The following is a 22,691-nucleotide window of genomic DNA, read 5'->3' on the forward strand; positions in this document are numbered from 1 at the left end:
TTTATTGATTTTTTACAGAGAGGGAGGGAGAGAGATAGAGAGTTAGAAACATCGATGAGAGAGAAACATCGATCAGCTGCCTCCTGCACATCTCCCACTGGGGATGTGCCCGCAACCAAGGCACATGCCCCCGACCAGAATCGAACCTGGGACCCTTCAGTCCGCAGGCCGACGCTCTATCCACTGAGCCAAACCTGTTTCGGCAGACCGGTCTTTAAGAGCCTTGCAGTTTGGGGACAAGGACAAGAGAGGGAAAGGGGGAGATTAGACAAGGGTGGCTAGAAGCACAATACAGCACATGAGTTGTGAAGGAGGCATCATGCAAGTCTTGGCAAAGTGCTCAGACCTTCCTAATGGGGGCTCTGCCTGACCTTCCATTCTGTTTGTCAGCGCTAGACTGTAAGCATCTCAGGATAAGGGCCAGGCCTTCCTTGTCTTTGCTCAATGTGTAGCACTTGGTAGATATTCACTGAATGAAGGATGGAAGGGAGGGGAGGGAGGGGGGGGAGGGAGGGAGGGAGGGAGGAACAACTCTCCCATCATGTATCATCTGCTGAGTGTGTCTGTCTTCAAGTTTACCTAGCACTGCCTACCTTTGGTTCATATTGTCCCTCTCTCCTCCCACCCAGAGTCTGCTCACCTGTCCTCCCTCCCTGGTGGTACCAGCCCACACTAACTTCCTAGACCCGAATTCTCCCAGTCATCACAGAGTCTGTACTGCGTAACTTACACCCCCGTATTCCTTGCAGCTGCTTCCTGAGTGCTATCATGCTAGCTCCTTGAAGGCAGAGTCCCCTTCTCAAGCAATCGCACCCCCCACAATACCTAGACTACATTGACTGCCGATTGGTTGGGAAATGGGCCCATCACAGGAGGAGAGGGCAGAAACCGACATCCTGGAGTGTCTGGCACTGTGCTGGTGCTGTGTGTACACTCAGAGCCTGGAGAACGTGGCCTAGTGAAGGGGACACTTGGGGGCAGGGCAGTTCTGCTGTCTGAAAGCCTTTGACTCAGAGGCTCCGGAATCCATGGCTCTCCTCTGAGGAAGGAAGAGGGGAAGGTGTCTGTCCTGCAGCGTGTGGGGTGGATAGAGGATTTGACGGATGTGAAATTAAGCACTGGAGTGGAAACCGTAAACCATTCTCTCGGAATATCCTTAAAAGGAGGGATCACTAGCAAACTCGGGCTGCAGGACGCACTGGCCTTCTCCCCGGCCTCGCTGACTTTGTCCATGACAGATAAGAAAGGAGAGACCGTTGGGGTGATGCGTCTTAGAGGAACTGCCGATGTGCCCTTTTGCTTTATGATCTGAACATCAAGTGAACAAGGTTCAGGGAGATTAGCTGACTGCAGGCCAACCCATGTTCCCGTGCAGAGAAATAAGGAAGACTCATTACCATCCAGCTCCTTTTGCCAAGAATTATGTGCTCCCTGGGCAGAGAATGACGCCCAAACCTTTTCAGGCCTTTCAGTAAAAGGCTGGGACAACTCCCCCTGCCTTTGACTGTGTGCTCCTCACAGTAATTCATGGTTTCGGCAGGAGGGCTGCCTCCCTAAATGGACTGCCTGGGGCTGGTGTCAAGGATCTCTAGGATCTTCTGAGAGAAGTGCTCCCATTTCTGCAGTTAGTCCTGAAACAACCTTGTGAAGTAAGGCCTAGGATTAACTCCCATTTTCCGGATGAGGAAACCGATCCTCTGAGAGGGTTAGGGCACAGCCTGTAAGGAGGACTTTTCCCACCACTCTCCGTGGCTTAAATGAACCATGGAGGCTGAAAGGGTCTGAAGGCTCTGTCTTCCCATCACACATCTTAGGCCAGCGGTTCTCAACCTGTGGGTCGCGACCCCTTTGGGGGTTGAATGACCCTTTCACAGGGGTCGCCTAAGACCATCGGAAAACACATATATAATTAGATATTGTTTTTGTGATTAATCACTATGCTTTAATTATGTTCAATATGTAACAATGAAATCGGGGGTCACCACAACATGAGGAACTGTATTAAAGGGTCGCGGCATTAGGAAGGTTGAGAACCACTATCTTAGGCCATGATGTGTTGCTACATGAATGATAATATTTCAGTGGCAGGAACACTCAGCCCAAGCTTAGTGTGGGGCGGATAAATGCGTGGGTGCATGGCACAGTGGATGCTCTGCGTGGAGTCAGTGCACAAGAAACAGCTGGAGGGCAGGGAGAACCTTTCAGGCCGTTCAGGGAGAGCCTACCTACCGGGTGTGTCTAGCACTGGGGACCCAGGACCGCCCAGCCCTCTCGGGGCTTACAGTCCGTTGCAGGAGACAGACGTTAAACAACTAATACTGCAGTAAGCGAATCACAATTTCGTCACATGCAACTAACCGTAGCAGGGAGCTTTGCTCGGGTCCGAAGGAAGAGCGATTTGAGCTCCCTGGGGGAAGGCCGGTCTCTTGGGCAAGGGGATGCATTTAGGTGGGCAGAAGTCCATGCAAACGAAAAGGGCAGGAGGAGGAGGGAAATTGCTTCCCACAAAACGGAACTTGACCTGAGGGCCTCCCAGCTCGCAGTCCCATTGCTGCTTCGGGAAAGCAGGACAGAGAAAGCCGGAGAAGCCAGAGGCCACTTTCTGTCGGCAGGCGGCTGGCAGGGCGACGGAGGAGGAGGAGAGCAGGCTGGCCGCGGCCGGCCCAGGACTGAAAGGGTTAAGGGGGGCGGTCCCGAGCGGAGCCTGGAGCCCCGCCCACCGGAGGGCAGGGGCGGGGCCTCGAGGAGTGAGCCCTCGGATTGGTCGAGAGGCAGGCGTTACGCTAGGACGGTACCAACGGTCGGGGAGCCGGAGAGGCAGGGGGTGGGGGTGGGACCGCCGGCTCAGCGCAGGGAGAGGCCCGGGGAATGGCCGGGCCGGGGGTGGGTGGGAGCCGCAGTGGCGGCAGCAGCGGTGCTGGCGGCTGGGGCCGGTGAGCGCTGCGTGGGGCGGCCCCTCCCCGGAGGTGGCGGGGGCGGCGGGGGCTGCAGCGCGCGGCGCAGGGCGGCCACGGAGCGAGCCTAGGGCCCCCGCAGGTGAGCGGCTGGAGGGCAACGTGAGGGGGGCGGGGGTTGCGTGACCCGTGGCCCCGGCGCTGCCCCTGGCCTTGCTGGCGGGAAAGTGCGGGCGGCGCACGGTGCGTGGCACGCGGGGCCGGGGCGCCTCCCCAGGGAGCTCGGCGCGTGTGCTGAGTGGTCCCCGCGGGAGAGCGGCCTGGGCTCCGGCCGCGTCGCCCCGGGTCCTGCGGGCGGTGGCGGTTGACGGGACGTGGCCTCGGCCCGAGTGTCCTCGGCTCGCCTGCGGCGCCGGCCTTACCTGGGGACGCCTGGGGGGGGGGGGGTCCTCCTAGTGGCCAACCCCCGTGTGCCGGACACGGTCACCTGAGGCGATTGGCACCAGTGCCGCCCTCATGTCCCCTCGGGGGCCAGTTGCGGGGGGTGGGGGCGCCCGGAGAGGATCGTGCACCCCTGGGCCCACCTCGTGGCCGGGAAACGCGAGTGACCCGCAGGCCGCAGGCGGGGTCGCTGTGCCCCGGCCGCGTTCTCCTCAGGTCGGGAGCGATGTACGGGGGGTGAGACGGTCTCCGAGTCCGGAGCGGGCGCGCTTGCGATTGCACTTCCGGGTGTGATGGCCCCGCCCTCGAGAGAAAGCCTGAAACGTTGCCGTGGATGAATGTGAGCGCTTGTCAGGCTGCGTCCTTGGTTTTGGGGGTTTGATGGGAGTTGAGTTCTAACCGGGCGTCTGTTCCCTGCGAGGCTCCCGGGGGGAAAGGAAGGGGTGGAAGGAAGTTGGAGGGAAAGCCGAGAGGACGGGGCACGGCTGGGGCTGGTCATTCCGGAGATCTTGGTCCCCCAGTGGCCGCATCGCCCTGGGGGCCCCCGGCCGAGGAGTTGATCGTTCGGGGGAAGGAGAGATGCCGATGCGCCGGAGCGGGGTCCAGAGCCAGGTGTCAGGGTCGTGCCCACCCAGCCGGTCTCTCCCCGGAGGTGTGGTTTCTCCCCTGGAAAGGGAAGTAGGCATGGTGGGACCCTTTGGCTGCTGGCTCGGAGGACTCGATGCACATGTCATGCAGTCATGAAGACTGCGGTTGGCCGGTTATTCCTGTTCTCCTTGAGCTGTAAATTCACGCCTACATTTCCCTCCGCTGGGTTCGCTGCCTCCGCGTGTGTGTGTGCATCGCACACATTCCCGGAGCTTAGGCGGGACCTTGGAGCCAAGCCCGAGAGCGCGCCACGTACTGGGTATTGTCATCCTCAAGACATGTCTTTCCGAAACCCGGGAACAGGTGTAAAGGAGCGAAGTTCCTTGCCTAGACGCAGAGCCAATCCGAGGTAGATTTAAAGTTAACGTTTTGTTTTAAGTAACTTTTCTAGAGTTTGAGGGTGTTGGACTTTGGCCCCTGGGACCATGCAGTGTACTCAGTGCGCAGGCGGGCCTTCTGCATTTGAAAGTGCTTATCAAAGAGTGAAAAAAGCAGAGGCAGGGAATTCAGACTCTCAGCCTCACGGTAAAGGGCAGTGATAGGAATGGGTGGCGGTAAAGGGTGATGGAGAAGCCTTGGAGCTCGTAGCATTCCTTCAGCGTGGCTGGTGAAAATGTGACATTCGTTTGTTCTGTGTGTTTCTCCGGAACCAGTAGGATGATAGCTATGAATAGGTTAGAATGAGAACTTGAGAACACGTGGCTCTGCTTTTCTTTCTAGGTACTTTGAATTAGGGAATAAACAAATCATTGTTTACTGTTCCTATCTAATTCTCTTTTTTTAAATTCTCACCCAAGGACATCTTCATTGATTTTTTTAGAGAGAGGGGAAGGAAGAGAGGGAGAAACATCAATCATTTGCCTCCCAAACATACCCATGGGAACTAAACCTGAAACCTAGGTATGTGCCTTGACGGGGAATCAAACCCGGGACCTTTTGGTGTGCGGGACAACGCTCCAACCAGCTGAGCCACACTGGCCAGGGCTGTCATCTAATCCTTATGTCATAGAATTATTTCATATTGAATTGCTGATTCCTTGACTTTTAGTCTGTTCTCTTGATTTCCATTTGTAGACTCTAACTCTTTCACACAGCCTTAAAGCTTCTGCTCTTTATCTTTTCTGAATTTTAAGTTCTTGAATGTTTCTCTTTCCTTTACCTGCTGGGCAGTCTTCAGCTTCCCAAACTTTGTGTGACCTGCCATTTCAGTGGTGTAAACCCTGAAGCCAGTTACTTCAGCTCTTGAATTGGTACCTTTTTACAGTAGTAACCACAGTGGTTGTCTCCTGGTAAATGCTGCAGTCACAGACAGAATCAGAAGGCTGCTCTGTTTTCTGTGGCCATAGTTGCAGACAGTAAAAAGGAGACAGTCTTCTGAAGCTGATGTCACGTCACTCAGGGACTAAGCGCTGGTGGTTTGTAGATGGGGTGGAAAGCACAGTTGTAATGAGGCGCTATAGTTGTTGTAATAGTGATGGTAATTGAGGTACTCTTCTCCCTGAGCCTAACTGTACACAGCATATAGTAGATGTGCAGGAAATATTTGGTAGTTGAATGAGTGAATGGAAAACAGTATGAAGAAAGGGAAAAATTCTAATGCATATACTAAATTGTTTCATTCCTCTTTCTATGTTTAAAAAAAAACCCAAAAAATATGTTTCAGATTCCTGTTGAAAATATGTGGTTGAGGTGGGTTCTGTAAAGGGTGTTACTTGCTGGAGCTGCTCTGAGATCAGATTGTGTGATTATGTGATGTTATAGCCACCTGCAGCCTGGGAACAGCCTGTGGTGCTCCGGGAGGTGAAGCTTCACAGATTTTACTTCAGCCTTCTCCACCTAGGCCCGTGGTCGGCAAACCGCGGCTCTCGAGCCACATGCGGCTCTTTGGCCCCTTGAGCGTGGCTCTTCCTAAGCCTTAGGAGTACCCTAATTAAGTTAATAACAATGTACCTACCTATATAGTTTAAGTTTAAAAAATTTGGCTCTCAAAAGAAATTTCAATCGTTGTACTGTTGATATTTGGCTCTGTTGACTAATGAGTTTGCCGACCACTGGCCTAGGCTAACTGAGAAGTTAGATTGGTAGTCAGTATTTTTGTAATAATAGACCTATAGCTCTTGGTGATTGCCAGTAACATTGACTGCGACTGTCCGTCTTCTTGTCCCTTATATTGGGGGTGGGAGAGGAGACTTAACCCTCTCTGAGGTGCTTCTCCAGCTGCTCTTCATGCTACACCTCTCTCTCTTGTCCTTCCTTGAACTGCCTGTGTTACTCCCAAGGACAAGGAATTCATTAGCACAGACCTGGGGTATGGAACAGGAGACCTTACTTTGCAACTAAATCTAGCTTCTGACCAACTTATAATGTCAATATGATTGCTAGAGGAGTGTAGGAGAGAATATAATGCAAAGCTCTAACAACGATTTTATCTTTCTTACCCAAAAGTAAAAGAGAAGAGGCCTGGCTCTGGACCTGATGTCTTGGGGGTGTGTCAGTTATCCCAGTATAAGATAAGAAAAGGAGGCTGATGTGGAAAAGAGATAGTAAGCTTTGGTGTATGTTTGTACTTTGGTGGGGTCTGTACTTTCTGAAAAGGTAACCGTATGGAGGGGAGGGTATTAATTTGGGTACCTTATAAAAGGAAGTCAAGGAATGTGAAATGATGAACGTGTATAGAACCAAGTACAGGTGAGGCAGTGAAGTCCATCATTCCTTCTCTCAAATGCTGACTTCATGCTTTATGTATATAGCAGTACCTCATTTGTCTACTACTGTTAGGGAATAAGATATTATGTGCAAAAAAACTTTAACTATACTTTTTGTGGAAAAAAACTTACAATGTATTATGTGCTTTGTTTGCTTTTTAAACAGTATAGTTTAACCTTTGTTTTGTTGACTCAAGGTCATTCCTGGCATCCATTACTCAGAGTAATGGAGTGGGGCTTTGAGGTGATTGAAATATGCAGGTTGTTAGCCCTGTCTGCTTTTTGAATTCTTGAATCTGCCTTTTATAGTCAATCTGTCTCTTCTTTCAGAGGTGGGAAAGCTGTGCTTTTGCTGTTGTTAGTGTCCCTGCTGCCCTCTTTTTAATTTGCAGCTTCTGATCTGTGGAGTAGCAACCCAGATAACTGCCTCCTGCAATTGAATGTAAAACAGCTAAATAGGCTTCATGAGGGTGTGCAGCCTCTTCCCTGTTAATGGGTGAACTTTGGCTGCCCAAAAACCTTTTACTTATTTCTTGTTTCCTATCCTTGGTTTAGATCAGGAGTGGGGAACTGGGTCTGGCCCTGCCAAGGCATTAGGGGTGAGTTAATTAAATGTTTGACCAGTTGAAAAATAGCAGGCTAATTTTTAAATTGATAATTTTGTATGGCCCATGAATGATATCATAAATATCCAAATGGCCCTTGACAGAAAAAAGGTTCCCCACCCCTGGTTTAGGTAGTGAACTTGCACTATGTATAGGTGCATTTATGTTCCTGTAGTCCTTTCTGTAGAAAAAAAAAGTGATGTGCAAGTACTAGCATTGGTTCTTGTTTCAGAAAGCATAGCCAATACCACTTGAAAGTCTGGTTCCAGCCCTGTCTTGTATCACTCATGGACAGTGTCTTGGACCATCTCCAGTGTTCCTGGAGCATTTCCAGCTCATCTTTACTCCCAGTCCCACCAGTCCCAGTATCCAGGTTGACAGTAGTATTGCCTTAAAAGCTGGTAGCAGGGTATGCAGAAGGCAGCAATTTAGAATTGAGTGTATAAAATTGGTATACATAATTGCTATTTCTGCATTTTTTTTTACTGTACTGTATGTCTGGATTCATTTTGGGGCTTAGTTTCCCTATGCCTATAAAAAGAGGCCATCTATAAACCAAAGAGCTGAAGAAATTCTTCAGCAGAGGCCATAAAGGTCTCTCCTCCTTGCTTTTCACTCTTTTTATTCAACAAGCTTTTATTGAGTACCTCTCATGTGCCCTGCACTGGGCTAGCTTACTTGGAAGTACAAAGAGAGTAAAACATATCTCCTGTCCTTAAGGAACTCGACAATAGTAGAGCTAGCTAGGCGTACCAAAAAGGTGCGAGTGTGTGTGTGTGTGTATTTATATGTGTGTATTCGAGGGATTATGGCTAAAGCCACTAAGCCATAATTCAGAGACCTGCTTGAGGTTGTTTCTAAAGTGATTTGTGGCCTGTCAGCTTGACACCCCTCTAGAACATAAGGTTAAAAAATATGAAGTGTTATTGTTGCATAAAGTTTATATACCTTTCCAAGAACTGTAATGAACTGAACAGTTAAGATGGAAAACATGGAAATCTAAGGGAAAATGTTCTATTAACTGAAATTTGATATTTCCACACTATATAGGAATTGCATCCCGCAGTAAGCCTTCAATAGTTATACACTAATAACAGAACCTTCTAACCTGAAAGTTAGAAGGTTCATTATTCTGGGCCCATTTGAAACAGAATGCAAATTCTTAGGCATTTCCAGAGTTTCTAGATCAGTGAACACTGCTTGTGTTGGTTTTTAAGAACAGATTTCACTAGCAGTATGAGCTAAAAACATTTTTTTCTTTTCCATTTTCAAGGAAGAGGGTTAGAGGGTTGCCCTAAATCAAGGTTTAAATGGGACAGATTGCAGGCATTGAGTTTTTTTCAAAGAGGGAACAAGCACCGTTGCCTATTTCATTTTCACTCTCACACCCAGGAGGAAAGGCTACCTTAGTGCTTCATAATGCCCAGTGAGTATTTCAAGTTGGCTTCCTTCACAGGGAACGGTTAGAGGATTTCACCTAAAGGATTCTGAGTTTACAGAGATGAATACATGTTTAAGTAGAAGTGAAAGCAGGGAGGAACCGCTAGCACTCAGAACAATTTGGACTCTATGGACATTAGATTTTCTATGCCTGTAACTTCACTCTTTTGTTGTTAATCTTCACCTGAGGATATTTTTCCATGGATTTTTAGAGAGTGGGATGGAGAAAGAGACACACAGATAAAGAGAAACACCGATGTAAGAGGTACACATCAGTTGGTTGCCTCCTGTGCCCTGAACAGTGCCAGGGATTGAGCCTGCAATCTAGGTACGTGCTCTTGACTGGAATCGAACCCGAGATCCTTCCATCTGCAGGTTGACGCTCTATCCACTGAGCCATACTGGCTAGGGCTTAAGTTATTCTTAAGGCTTAAGAGCTTAAGAACATGCAAAGCCTGTCATCTTTAAAACACAGGTAATTTTCCAAACTGAAGAATATTGTGAAAGGCATCCTTTCAACATTTTTTTGTGAAATAGAGTAAGTTCATGCTTCCCATCGGTTTCACGTAGATTGAATGTGGTGGAATTGAACTTTGTAGAGGAGAGAAACAGTTTGTTCAGATGAGTGACAGAGCCAGTCTAGTGCTTCACATAGTACCCACTCTGAACATGCCTGCTCGCTTACAGTCTTAGCTGCTCCTCAAATTGAGGAAAGGATTTGGTTCAGGGATGTAAGACTACTTGAACTCAGTAATGCAACAAGTGTATTTAGCCCCTGACTACCCCAGAAGACTATAACCAGTGAGGGAGATTTTCTTTGTAATTCTTTCTCCTCTCAGGAAGTCATCTTTGAGTTGTTGATATGGTAATAATGACTAACAAGCAATTACTATGGGTTGTCCAGGCACTAATTTTAGCACAATGCATGTGGTAATGTCATTTGTTTTTAACAACTCTGTGAGTTAAGCAACAGTGTTCTTATTTTATTTTTCATTATGAGGAGGCAGGCCCAGAATGGTTAGACATTAAATCACTTTCACAAGTCCTGCAGTAGGGGATACAGCAGGCAGTCAGGCCAGGCGTTCGAATAGGAGCACATACCCTTAATCCCTCTGCTACAGCTCAGTTTATAGTTAAAATAAGAAGGTGGATTTAGAAGCCATATCTAAAGTGGAGAATTAGCTGGGAAAGGAAAACTATATGCAGATACTGATTAGTGTTATTATTTGATATATCAGATATATCAGTTGTATTAGGTGAAGACTACCATTTGAAGCTGAAAAAGAGGTGTGATATGCTGTAGTGGTGGGCAGCTGGTGGCAGTGCAGGGTGGGTTGGCTTCCTGGAGATACTTGGGGTTTGTTCAGGTGATAAATGATGCCATTTGGTATTGGAGGTTTTGACTTCCTGGATAGTAGCACACAGTGCTAAGTGGAAAAGTTTCTGAAAGCTCTTGCTTTTACTTACAATAATTGCTACTAACCATCAGGAGAGACTACTTTATTTCTAGGGGGCTGCTGATGATAATATAGCACAATGCTCTAATGTCACTACCAATTACAAAACAAAAGGGCAGTATATCAGACTTAGCCCAGGTGAAAGTGTGTGTTTCTAATTTTTTTTCATTAAAGGGTTGTGACTTTTGCTTTTATTTATGGTTTGGCTGAAGTATAAATGTTAGGCTTTATAAACTGGGCATGTGTAGTTGTGTGAGATAATGTGTAAGGCTAGCCTTAATTGCTCTAATATATGTAAATGGATTTAGTGATCCAGTTGAGAATCTGTTTTTTTCTTGTTACCTTTAAGAGTCCTTAATTATGTATCTTCCTAAATATCTACAATGACAAAGCGAAATGGCATTACTTTCATAATGAGTTTACTATTCTATAAGGCAGTGGTTCACCTTCTTATTCTCAACCTTCTGGCCCTTTAATACAGTTCCTCATGTTGTGACCCCCAACCATAAAATTATTTTCGTTGCTACTTCATAACTGTAATTTTGCTACTGTTATGAATCGTAATGTAAATATCTGATATGCAGGATGGTCTTAGGCGACCCCTGTGAAAGGGCTGTTCGACCACCAAAGGGGTCGCGACCCACAGGTTGAGAACCGCTGCTATAAGGCATTAATAGTAATTTACAGATATGACCTAACAATTCATTCAGTCTTTATTTAATAGTGAATTTAGTGTTTTCCCTCTTCCTGAGCAAATTGTTTTTTGTCATATAATCTATTTCCCTATGTCCCCCACCCCCATATTATTAAGGTCCCCAAAATAGTTGATATGGACAGAATAGATGTGAGAATGTTGGATTTTACAAACTACCCTAAAATTTAGTGGCTTAAGACCGTGATTTATTCCTTATAATAATGTAGGACAGCTGCCCACATGGTATAGGCTGGGGTCACATGTGTGGCTGTATTCAAATAGCATTTTAACTGGAACTATAATGCCCTTGGTGGTTGCACTTCTGTGTCTGGCACCTCAGCTGGGGTGACCAGAAGAGCTAGGGGCTGCCAGGCATTCCTCTCCCTACAAGTCTCTTATCATTCAGGAGTCTGGCCTAAGCTGCTTTATATAGTGATTCGGTCCCAAGTGGAAGCTGGTAGATCTCTTACGGCCTAAGCCCAGAACCGACACAGTTATTTCCACAGCATTTTATTGGTCAAAGCAAGTTACAAAACTAGCTCAGATTCAGGGGAAGATTCCACCACTTGATGGCAGAAGTTGTTTGTTGGTGTCTGTCTTCAAAGACAATCAAAAACTCTTAATTAAATGCAGGTCTTACCTCTTATGTTCACCAAACCTTCAGAGGTTTGCTGAAACCAACAATTACCAAAGAAATTTGTAAAACAGCCCTTGTAATTTCTACTTAGAATCTAAGGCAGGGAGCTTGTGTGAGTAGACATGATCATATATTAGTTTATGTAATAAATTCCACCCCCTTTGCCACATTGCCTTTGTCAGTTGCCCTCTCGTTGAAATGTTCATACTGATTGTTTTCCTTATGGTACTTGACACTTTTAAAGTATGTTATGCTCCATTTATGTGGTAAGAACTTGATTTGACCATCGAAATGGAAACAAACAAAAAGGTTATTACTGAAGCTTTCACTTTTAGTTAATCTGAGCAAAGGTTTGGATTTCTTCTCTGTGACCTTAGGAGTAGTGTGAGGTGTCACTTGACCAGAGGGAGACTCAAGAGACATTGCTACAAATGAGGATCGGAATCTCACTGGTAGCTTGGGAGCCCATGGTAAGGTAGTGTATTGGGCCAGTTGTTCTCATGTTCCTCTGCAGCCACACACATTGAATTTTATCACACGAAGACTTAGAGACCTCTGCACCAATGTGTTTTTCTATATATATTTCTCCAGACTCTTGAACAGAGGACTTTATACTAGGACCTTACTTCTGTATTATCTTTCACTCTTCTCCCAAACAACTTAACAGTCCTAAGTTTATCATCCATGTAGGATGGTGTGTGTGTGTGTGTGTGTGTGTGTGTGTAGAATGAAAGTAAATAGAGCCTCCATAGGAAGCCTCATTTGGGTGATGGAGCCGAGAGTGAAACCAGGGTTCAGTAGGAAAATTCCTTATAAAGGTCTACCTTCCAGAACTCGAATCTGGGAGTTTATGCCAACTTTTAGTGTGAAGACTACCGTTCGCACTGCCTCTTTTCTATTTAACATTTTTTGAGTATGTTATTACCTTGAGTTTATTTATTCTTTGAGGTGGGCTCTGTTCCACATAACAGAAACATTAAGATAAATGACCATACTATAACTGGGCAGTGTTACACTGTTAGAGGCATTTAGAAGAGGAGTGAGGGCATGAAATAGAGCTGGGAATGCAGGTGAAGTTTTCATGAATAATTTGGAATATACCCAATGATAATTGCTTTAATTTCTTAAATATTTGAAATGGGATCTTAGAAACCCAGTTTGTAGACGGTATAGTATGCTGCTATCTCAAAGAAGATAATATACCATGGAAAGCCTGTCTTGGGCACCCTCCCTCTCAAGGATACAGGAGTAAAATATACCATCATTAAAAGATGGAATTAATCCATATCATGCATTTTTTCTGGAAGAGGAGTCTTGCAAACTCAAACTTTTTCTTTTTTTGGTTAATCCTCATCTGAGGATATTTTTCCATTGATTTTTAGGGAGAGTAGAAGAGAGAGGGAAAGACAGAGAGAAATATCGATGTGAGAGAAATACATCAATTGGTTGCCTCCTGCATGTGCCCCAACCAGAGCCCGGGCTAGGGGGGAGCCTGCAACCAAGGTACATGCCCTTGACCAGAATTGAACCTGGGACCCTTCGGTCCGCAAGCCAACGCTCTATCCACTGAGCCAAACCAACTAGGGCAGAATCATAAACTTTTGTAGAAATCCACTATAATCTCTACATTGTCGATTTCTTGAATATCTTTGTGTTCTCTGAAATGTCAGTAGCAATAGTGAAGGTAGAAAAGTAGATTGCCAATAAAAAAGGAGGACAGCTGATTATGGATAGCCAACGCCAGTTGATACACACTCATTTAGGTTGAAGCTGAGAAGAGAGTGTGCCTAGCCATGTAGATTGGCTGAAGCCATGTAGGGTAGGGCTTTAATGTCTTGCTAAGGAATTTGTGGCAATCAAATGTGGTATGTGATTAGAAAACTGGTTTTGCTGCATTATCTAGTCTGGATTGGAGAACCTGGTGGCCCAGAAGGCTGTTCTTTCAGTGATCAAGTAGAAGGTGATAAGCACTAAGTTAAATTGGCGGCTGTGGGGATGAAGGACAGTGCCAAATTGTGTGTGATCTTATTTTACCTGGATCTGATGACATCTCAGCATGAAAACTTCCTTAGTCTCTTTTTTTAAACCTGCCCTACCTGCTAATCTGCAGTGGTAAATAGTGAAATAATCTGACATTTGAACTCTTCAGTTCACTTGCTAGAAACGTCTATCCCAGTAGAATGGATGAATTGTTTGCAGCCCTGAGTTGATGAATGTGTTCTTCTAAGGCCTTTTCCAAAGGTTAATAGGTTGCAGAACTTAAAAGCACACACTCAGATTGCAGAATTAGTTTGTTTTGTATGAATTTTGAAGCTGCTAGAACTTTCTATATTGGTAATTTAAAAAAAAACACCTCAGTATTCCTAACCATTATTCTAAATGTTTACATAAGATATGTTTATGTAGCATGAGGGAATTTCTATTACTATAAATAAAATGAGCAGCATCATTAGAAGTTTATAGGTTAACCAGACTTTAGTTCTGGAGAATGTTTTATGGTAAGTGAAAGGCTGTTGAACTGACACCTTTTCTAAAACTGTACCAGGGCTGTAGGGAGTTGCAGCTGGAGGTGCTGAGGAAGCGATTGCTGACACAGTGAGGTTTCCATGTTCCCTTTCATCACTGTAGCCTGAAATGTGTACTGTTGGACAGATAACTGAAGAAGTTGTGTGGTTCAGGTTGTGTTGGAACTAGCAAAAGTCTGCAACCTGTTCTCCTAGCATTGCTCTTATCAGTAATCACAGGGAACTGTTTTTACTGAATGTCACACCAAATTTGGTAACTCACAATTATATTTTGGATGCACTTGAATTGCCTTTGTTTCAGCTAATAGTGTTACATACTCCCTGGGAAATGATGATGATGAAACAAAACAAGTGGCTGGAGATAATTAGAACTTGAATTTCACTCTGGTTTTTCCAGTTCTTGAAAACTAACATGAAAAGAGTACTTGGTTAATCACTAAGAAGACACTGCATGTCAGCAGGCTCACCTCAAAGTGGTTCTTAGAACACACTTGCTCGAGTAGACTGTTGGCGGGGGTGGGGGGGGGGGGTGTTTCAGCTGTTATTAGGGGAACAGTCTCCATGGGGTGGATGTGTTTCAGGCAGAATCATTTGCCCTATCTTTTGTTTTGGTTTTATTTCTTCGGTTAATGGTTTATGTTGTTAAATGATTTGGAGAGTGAGGGGACATCCTGTTATCTTCTTGTCATCTTTGTCTTAGCCCAATGCTGGGCTGTCTGTAAGCACACGGAGAGCAAGCTTGTGCATGATTTCAAATGGCCCTGTGAGGTAGAAAGCAACCTGTCAGCTTGCAAATGAGACTGGATTGTATGCTCTTGACACCCTTACACAGATCTTGTATCTGGAGTATTTTAGCTTGAGAATTGACTGAATGTGGTTGGCCCCAACTGCAGGTAGCACTTCTTCATGTTTGTGGCATCAGTGTTTTTGTTACGTGCTTGACCAGTCCAGACTGAATCGTGTTGCTATGGTACCAGGTTTCATCAGTGTTCCAGTCATATTTTACTCATAGCCAGATGGTATAGGGATATGTTTTTCCTTTGCTTGTCCAGATTTGATTATCCATATTTTACAGAGATTTTAATTTTGAAAAATAATTAGTGGAAGGCTGTTTAAGTAGAGATATGTGTTTGGGTGTTGAATGTAAGTACATGATCAGCAGATATGACACATATCATATGACAGATATTACTGCTGGGAACTTGGATTCGGAGGAGGAGTTATTCTCCTCTGTACTCTCATTGGCATTTTTAGGAGTTCCTGTCTTACAGTGTGTCATAAAACTTATCTTCAGAGAAGAGAAGAACTGGAAAGCTACCAAATATTGGTGGTTTGGATATTCAAAACTCCTTTATGGATTTTGAAAGGTAAAAATGAAAGTTAAGTTATACGATTCTTTTTTGTTGTTGTTGTTAATCCTCACCTGAGGATATTCTTCTGTTGATTCCTACAAAGGGGGAGGGATGGAGGGAGAGAGAGCAATAGAGAGAAACATCGATGTGAGAATTGGTTGCCTACCTCACACACCCCCACTGGGGTGGGAGCAAACCTGCAACTCAGCCCTTGACTAGGAATCAAACCCCAAGTCCCTTTGGTTCGAGGGCTGATACTCTACCATGAGCCACACTGGCCAGGGCAGATTTACTCAATTCTTAATGTTTTTCTTTCGGTGTGCTTTTCCTCATTGTTTTGGTATTTAGGAATTTGTAGCTGTCCAAATGGCTCCTAGATGGCTCTGCATCTTATAAAACAGGAGTATTTGATTTTAAATTTTAATTATACCTAGTCCTTACCTATTAAGTTTTTCCCCAGACTAGTTAATTTTAAATTATTAGGTCTTCTCAAGCATATGATTAGCAAGGCGTAATGTATTTGAGGCTTGCAAAAGTTTCAGGGGGAAGGACAGGATTTCTGATTGAATTTTGCTTTATACTTAGGCTTGCAGGAATTGTGGGAGGTGCTTCAGTGAAGAAATGGACCAGTGTGTATAATCATGGAGTCTCCTTGCTAACCATCACCACCTGCTCTCCCTGATACGTGAGAGAGAGTGGGTCTGGGGAGAAGGAAAGAGGTCAACATGAAGCTGAAGCAGCGAGTCGTGTTGTTAGCAATTCTCCTTGTCATCTTTATCTTCACCAAAGTTTTCCTGATTGACAACTTAGATTCATCGGCTGCCAACCGGGAGGACCAGAGGGCTTTTCACCGAATGATAGCTGGCTTGCGGGTGGAGCTGGCATCCAAGCTGGACCACACCTTGCAGTCTCCCTGGGAGATTGCAGCCCAGTGGGTGGTTCCCCGGGAAGTGTATCCTGACGAGACACCAGAGCTGGGGGCAATCATGCATGCCATGGCCACCAAAAAAATCATTAAAGCTGATGTGGGTTACAAAGGGACACAACTGAAAGCCTTACTGATACTTGAAGGAGGACAGAAAGTTGTCTTCAAACCTAAGCGGTAAGTCCTCATCTTAGAAGTTATATGTGCCAGTTGGTGGATGCGTGTAATTTGGGATTGTGTCAGAGGGGTCATCTCCTTCTCTTGGTTTTCTCTTCAGTAAAATGAGAGGGGTAGACTGGAAGATCTCTGAAATCTTTTCTAGGTCTTAATGTTCTGCGAGTCTTCGAGTAGGAGAAATTTTAGGAACATGAATTGGTTCCATATAAGACAATTTTTTTTACAGTTAGAGCTGTCCTTCTAAATTTACCAAATATCTACCAGGTTCCAGATGTTAGAGATACAAGCTGAGTTAGTTGGGAAATAAGCCACTTGTCACCAAAACTGTGCGGTTAGAGACTAGGTCACTACGTGTTTTAGAGAAGGAGTTACCCAGAGCTGGACTGGGTTTTGGATCAATGACTAAAGTCCCTCTTAGCGCTAAGCTATAATTCTTTCACCTGGGTTTTGATCTTGCTTTAATTTTAATGAATAGACTTTTTTCCAGTCCTCATCCGAGGATATTTTTCCCATTGATTTTTAGAAAGAGAGGGAGGGAGAGAGACAGAAACATTGATGTGAGAGAGACCTATTGACCCTTTAGTCCAAGGGCTGACGCTCTCCAAGCATGTCAAATTCGTGGCATGACTCATTTATAAATGCAGCCCATTTATAAATGCGAGTTTGACATGCTTGCAGCCACTGCACCAAGCTGGCTAGGGCTATACTTTTTTTTTGTTTTCAAAAAGCAGTTTTATGATTACAGAAAAATCGAGGGTGAAGTACAGAGAGCTCCTATGTATTCCCTCTCCCCAGTTTCTCATATTGTTATCTTCCATTTGTGTAGTACATTTGTTATAATTGATAAACCAATATTTTTTATTAACTACTATCCACACTTTACGTTAAGGTTCATTTTGTGTTTTATATTCTGTGGGTTTTGATAAACATATAATGACAAGTATTCACCATTACAGTATCATACAGAATAGCTCACCTGCCCTAAACATTCCCTGTGTTCCTCCTATTCATCCCTCTCTCCCCCTCTCCTTCCACTCTCTCTCCCTAGCCCCTGACAACCACTGATCTTTTTACTGACTCCATATAGTTGGAATCAGACCTTTTGTAGCCTTTTCAGATTGGCTTCTCTCACTTAGCAGTATGCATTTAAGGTTTCTCTGTCTTTTTTTAAATATATTTTTATTGATTGAGAGAGGAAGGGAGAGAGAGAGAGAAACATTAATGATGAGAGAGAATCACCGATTGGCTGCCCACCTCCCCATAAGCCCCCTATCAGGGATCCAGCTTGAAACCCCAGGCACATGCCCCAACCAGGAATCTAACTGTGACCACCTGGTTTATAGATGGATGCTCAACCACCAAGCCACACTAGCTGGGCTCTCTGTGTCTTTTTGTGGCTTGATAGCTCATTTCTTTTTATTGCTGAATAATATTCCATTGTCTGTATGTACTACAGTTTGTTTATTCATTTCACCTACTGAAGGACATTGTAGTGCTTCCAAGTTTTGGCAAAGTTATGAATAAAGCTGCTATAAACATTTATGTGTAGGTTTTTGTGTAGTTGTAAGTTTTTAGCTCATTTGGGTAAATACCAAGGAGCACAATTGCTGGATCATATGGTAAGAATATATTTAATTTTGTAAGAAACTGTCTTCCAAAGTGTCTGTACCATTCTACATGCCCATCAGCAATGAATGAGATTTCTGTTGCCCCACATCATCCTCACCAGCATTTGGTATCTGTGTTTTGGATTTTGGCTATTCTCTTAGGTGTACAGTGATATCTCATTGTTCCTTTTACCTGCGTTAAGCAGAAAACTGGGCCATTTTAGTTACCTTAGTCTAAACTTGAACTGGAGAGTGGACTGTATGTTGTTAAACAGCGACACCTTTGGACTTCCTTAAGGATTTACAGAGATAATTTGTGTGTCAGTTCTGTAGTATAATTAATTTTTGGAAAAATTTTCTGCGAATATGTGAATTTGAAATAGGTTAACATGGTAATTCATACTCATTTGCCAGGAATTAGTAAGGGGTGAATTTTCTCAAAGTTTGTAATATCTAAAATTTTCTGTGTACTAACCTTTTCCCCACTTCTCAAAAGAGCTTTTGAAAGAATTAAAACACATACTTTGGGTCTCTTGCTGGAGTTGGAGAAGAAATACGAGGCAATGATGTACAAAACTCAACTGAGCAGAGTTGTTGGCCTTGTGCCTTCATTACCCAGCTCTCAGTAGATAATAGGCAGCCAGAGAACTTAAATATTGGGATCCCAGAAATTGAAGGGATCTGCATTTACCTGGAACTGGGAAGCATGATTTATGGAAGGTGTGGAAATTAGGAAAGTTAAAAAATGCAATAGACTTTTGGAGAACACAAGTCTGATTGGCAGGTAATAAGGAAGAGTATAGTTTCCATTGAATGCACACTGTTTGCCAGGCATTGCACCAACTCCATTTGTATCTGTTAATGTCTCTAACCTTCATCACAACTGTGGGCAGTCATAGTACTTATTTCCAGAGCAAGAAACAGGCGTAGGGACAGTAACTAACTTGACAAGGTCACCCTGCAGCAATGAATGGAGTTGGCGTTTGGATCTGTTGGAGTGTGAGCAGCTGGTGTTGTGCTGCACATGTAATTCTCTTGTTTGTTTGCCTTCCTGTAAGTGCAATGACATGGCACACCCATCATCAAAAATCACTAGATTAGTTTTGAAATGTGGTCTTTGACCTCTTGGTTTTGTAGCCTGAGAGATAAGCAAATAGATGAGTCATGGGCATTTTGTGTTTAAATAAGAGGATATCCTCTCCACACCCACTGTTTGTATACCAGAGAATTGAGGATGAGATGGGACAGCAAGAAGTGTAGAAGTCAGGTTGTTCTGGTAGTGGGCAGCATTCGTACCAGTCCAGGTGCTTTGCAGGTACACCTGGGTGTTTAGACGAGGTATAAGTGGAGGGAGAGGAGCCTGGCTGGTGACTAGGGGAGGAGGTCTCAGATAAATGCATAAACTAACCTTAGTCACTATTGCTTCATCTCATAGCTCTTACAACCTTCTCATTACCTTCCTCTCCCAGACCGTGCCGAACACTTTTATTCTTCCCCCAATGCCATATTATCCCTGTGCTGCTCAGCTTCCAAACATCCAGGGACTTCCCATTACTCACCAGACCAAACCAGTGTCCACAGCCTAATGGTCAGGCCCCTCAGTCTAGTTCTCCTCTCTGCACCCAACTTTTTACTTCTGTTGGACTGGTCCCCTTCTCACCACCACCTCCTGGAGAGCCTGTGTCCACCCCCAGCTCCAGGGGACTGTTCTCCTCCACCTAGCAAGCTGTATGGGCTCCTACAGTGGAGATAGTGCTGAGTCCCTGCACACACTGACCTGTGCTGACTCCACCTGGCACTGTCGCAGACTGGGAAGGTGGCTGTATGGTTAAGTGCTCGTAGAAATTGACTCCAGTCCTGAAGCGCCCAGCACATGCTACTGTGACCCCAGGGACTTCAGAGGCTATTTAGTCCTGTGTAAGTGCAAATTAATGTCCTTGGTCAGACTCTAATGTCCTTCACCAGAGGGTAGGAGTGATTTATTGGCCGTTACTGTATGAATTTTGCTGCTGTGTCAGGGACTTAAGATGGATCACTGTGCTGCGAGGAGGAGCTGGATCCTCACTGCTAATGGAGACTTGCCCCTTTCTGCACAGCCCTTTGTGGTGCCGGCTTTGCTGGAACCTGCTTGTCCATGTCCTGCTCTCAGAGGTGGGGGATGGAAGATAGATGATATGTAGGACCACAGTGACGCTTTTATTTACACATTTTGCCTTACATTGTAAAAGTGATTTTTTTTCAATGTAGCTGTCTCCATTCTGGAAGTAAATTGGTTGTCACAGGTACATACTGTAGTTACGGTGAGGACAAGATGGCAGGGGCTGGGAGTGGGTAGAAGTGAGGGAGTGGTCTTAGGAAGTGCTGAAGGGGACCCTGGAGCTCGGCTTATCCAGCTGCTCATTTCATGGGGGCCAAAAATGAGGCCCAGAGTTCTGACGCCACATTTCACACACCTGAAACATGAGCTAAGGGTTCAGGCTTTCTGACTCCGGTAAAGCTCGCTCTTTCTGATTCCTAGTCCTTTCCCTCCCCGCCTTCTCAAGCCCATTTGCAGAGGTCCCGGTTCCTCTGACCTTACCTTTCCCTTGGAACAGCCTCTGATTCACTGAGAGGAATAGACTGCTCATCACCACAGGTGTTCCTGTGGCTCCACTGGAGTCAGAAATGAAGTACCCAAGGACTGCCCCCCAGTTTTACCGCAGCCTCCAGCTAAAGTGGGGAGAGAGGTGCTTGAAGTGACAGCTTGGCCGCAGTTCTATTTTAAAATGGAGACTTTTAATTTGGAGGGAGCCAGGTAGCCTAAACAATGCTTTGACACTAGAAACAAAAAGATCCATTTGAGTATATTGACACCGCTAAGGAGAAGCTGGTGTCCAGCCAGGTGTTTTTGCATGGCTGTCTTCTAGCATAAGTGTTTCATCACTTTGCCTTGATGAATGTGTTTCGTGGACATGCTTTCACTTTATATTCCACAGTCATTTATGTTGAAGGTCATGCCTTTTCTAGTACCATTTCCTACTTCCCCACATTCTTGTCAGCTTTGGAGATCCATGTGTCCTCAGTGGAGCAACTCTACTTCAATCTCAGTTTATTTCTAGTTGACAGTTCCCTGTACAGCTAATAGGTCTCCTTTTGAAACAGGAAATGTAGGTGAACAGTAGAGGTCATAGGTGAATTAAGTGTCTTTTTCTTCTCAATTAACAGGTTTAAATTGTATCTATTTTTATGATTAGTGGAGAGAAATATGCCAGTTTCCATTATCCTGTGTTTTTGTCATGCATCTGATGTAGAATAGTGTTTGAGGTGACACAGATCTTAGAAATTGCCTCCTAGTCAAGCCCCTAGTGTTGTCGATAAGGAACCTAAGGCCCAGAGAAAAGGGTTTTGCTCATTTACTCAGGCAGGTAGTTCTTACTCTAGTCCAGTGTTTCTTCTGCTATATCGTCAAACACATAAAGAGAAACAGACCAGCTCTTTTCAAATGCACCTTTGCCTACTTATTACCAGAAACAGGTGTCTCAGGACCATTTCCCAAGAAATTTAAACTTCTGTCACAAGCCTTTAGCGGTAGCCATTCTGGTAAACAAACAACTATAGACCTTACCACTGTTGTGGAGATACGAAGATGGTCCTTGCCCTCCAGAAAATTACTTTGTAGTTTGAAAGTCTTTTCGATGGGTAAAATAACATCTTCCGCGTTTTATTCATAGAATGATTGCTGCGGTAGAGAGAGAACACTGGTTTCTTCTCCACTTCATCCTCACCCTGTCCACCATTGACTGGTGTCATCCACCATCGTCTCAGGGTTGACAGGGAAGGTGTTGTGGAGCAGAACCAGGCTTGCGGAAGTTTCTGTGCGCTGCCCCTTGTGCTGGCACCTGTGGTACTGATGTGTTCATGTCTCCATCTGTGCTTCCCGTTCTCTCTGCAGGTATAACCGAGACTACGTGGTAGAAGGCGAACCCTACGCTGGTTATGACAGACACAATGCAGAGGTGGCAGCCTTTCACTTGGACAGGTATGTGTGTAGTCACGGTGGTTTACTTGCATTGTTTCCTTTCAAAAATATCCTGGAAGGAGAGGGCTTGTGGACTCCCCCCTCACCCGCATAAAGGCTGTGACACTAATAACTTTGACTTGTTACCTACTTTGGAGAGCTGATTGACTGATTCCATGAAATATATATGAGTCCATCATAATTCAGGTGGTACTAGGAATACCAAAATACATTTTTCTTTTTTTCCATATATTTTTATTGATTTCAGAGAGGAAGGGAGAGGGAGAGAGAGATAGAAACATCAGTAATGACAGAGAATCATTGACCAGCTGCCTCTTGCAGGGCCCCTACTGGGGATCAAGCCTGCAAGCCAGGCATGTGTCTGACCAGGAATTGAACCGTGACCTCCTGGTTCATAGGTCGATGCTTAACCACTGAGCTATACCAACCGGGCCCAAAGTACATTTCTTAACTCCTGGCTTTTTTGGGTTATTTCATTCTGGTCTGTCCTTTGTCATTATCATGAAATGAAAATGTTACTGGTAAATAAAATGGCAGGATGAAAACCAAGGTTTGAATTCAGATCT

The 22,691-nt window shown here is 45.0% G+C and overlaps 1 protein-coding gene across 2 annotated transcripts in view; it reads left to right on the forward strand.

The window, feature by feature from the left end:
• Positions 1 to 2,868: 2,868 nt before the first annotated feature.
• FAM20B (FAM20B glycosaminoglycan xylosylkinase) overlaps positions 2,869 to 22,691 on the forward strand; it is a 35,336-nt gene continuing 15,513 nt past the window's right edge. The window contains exons 1-4 of one of the 2 annotated variants that reach the window (XM_070397283.1): positions 2,869 to 3,036; positions 15,301 to 15,413; positions 15,984 to 16,500; positions 22,039 to 22,125. In XM_070397283.1, coding sequence (XP_070253384.1) covers positions 16,124 to 16,500; positions 22,039 to 22,125 — 464 coding nt within the window. In that variant the 5' untranslated portion in view covers positions 2,869 to 3,036; positions 15,301 to 15,413; positions 15,984 to 16,123. The remainder of the gene's footprint in view (positions 3,037 to 15,300; positions 15,414 to 15,983; positions 16,501 to 22,038; positions 22,126 to 22,691) is intronic. The other variant, XM_070397285.1, reaches the window with a different exon arrangement.

The sequence above is a fragment of the Myotis yumanensis genome, unplaced genomic scaffold (genome assembly GCF_028538775.1).
Source record: "Myotis yumanensis isolate MYYU_CA2020_CCGP unplaced genomic scaffold, mMyoYum1.0.hap1 SCAF_17, whole genome shotgun sequence".
NCBI classification, from domain to species: Eukaryota; Metazoa; Chordata; class Mammalia; order Chiroptera; family Vespertilionidae; genus Myotis; species Myotis yumanensis.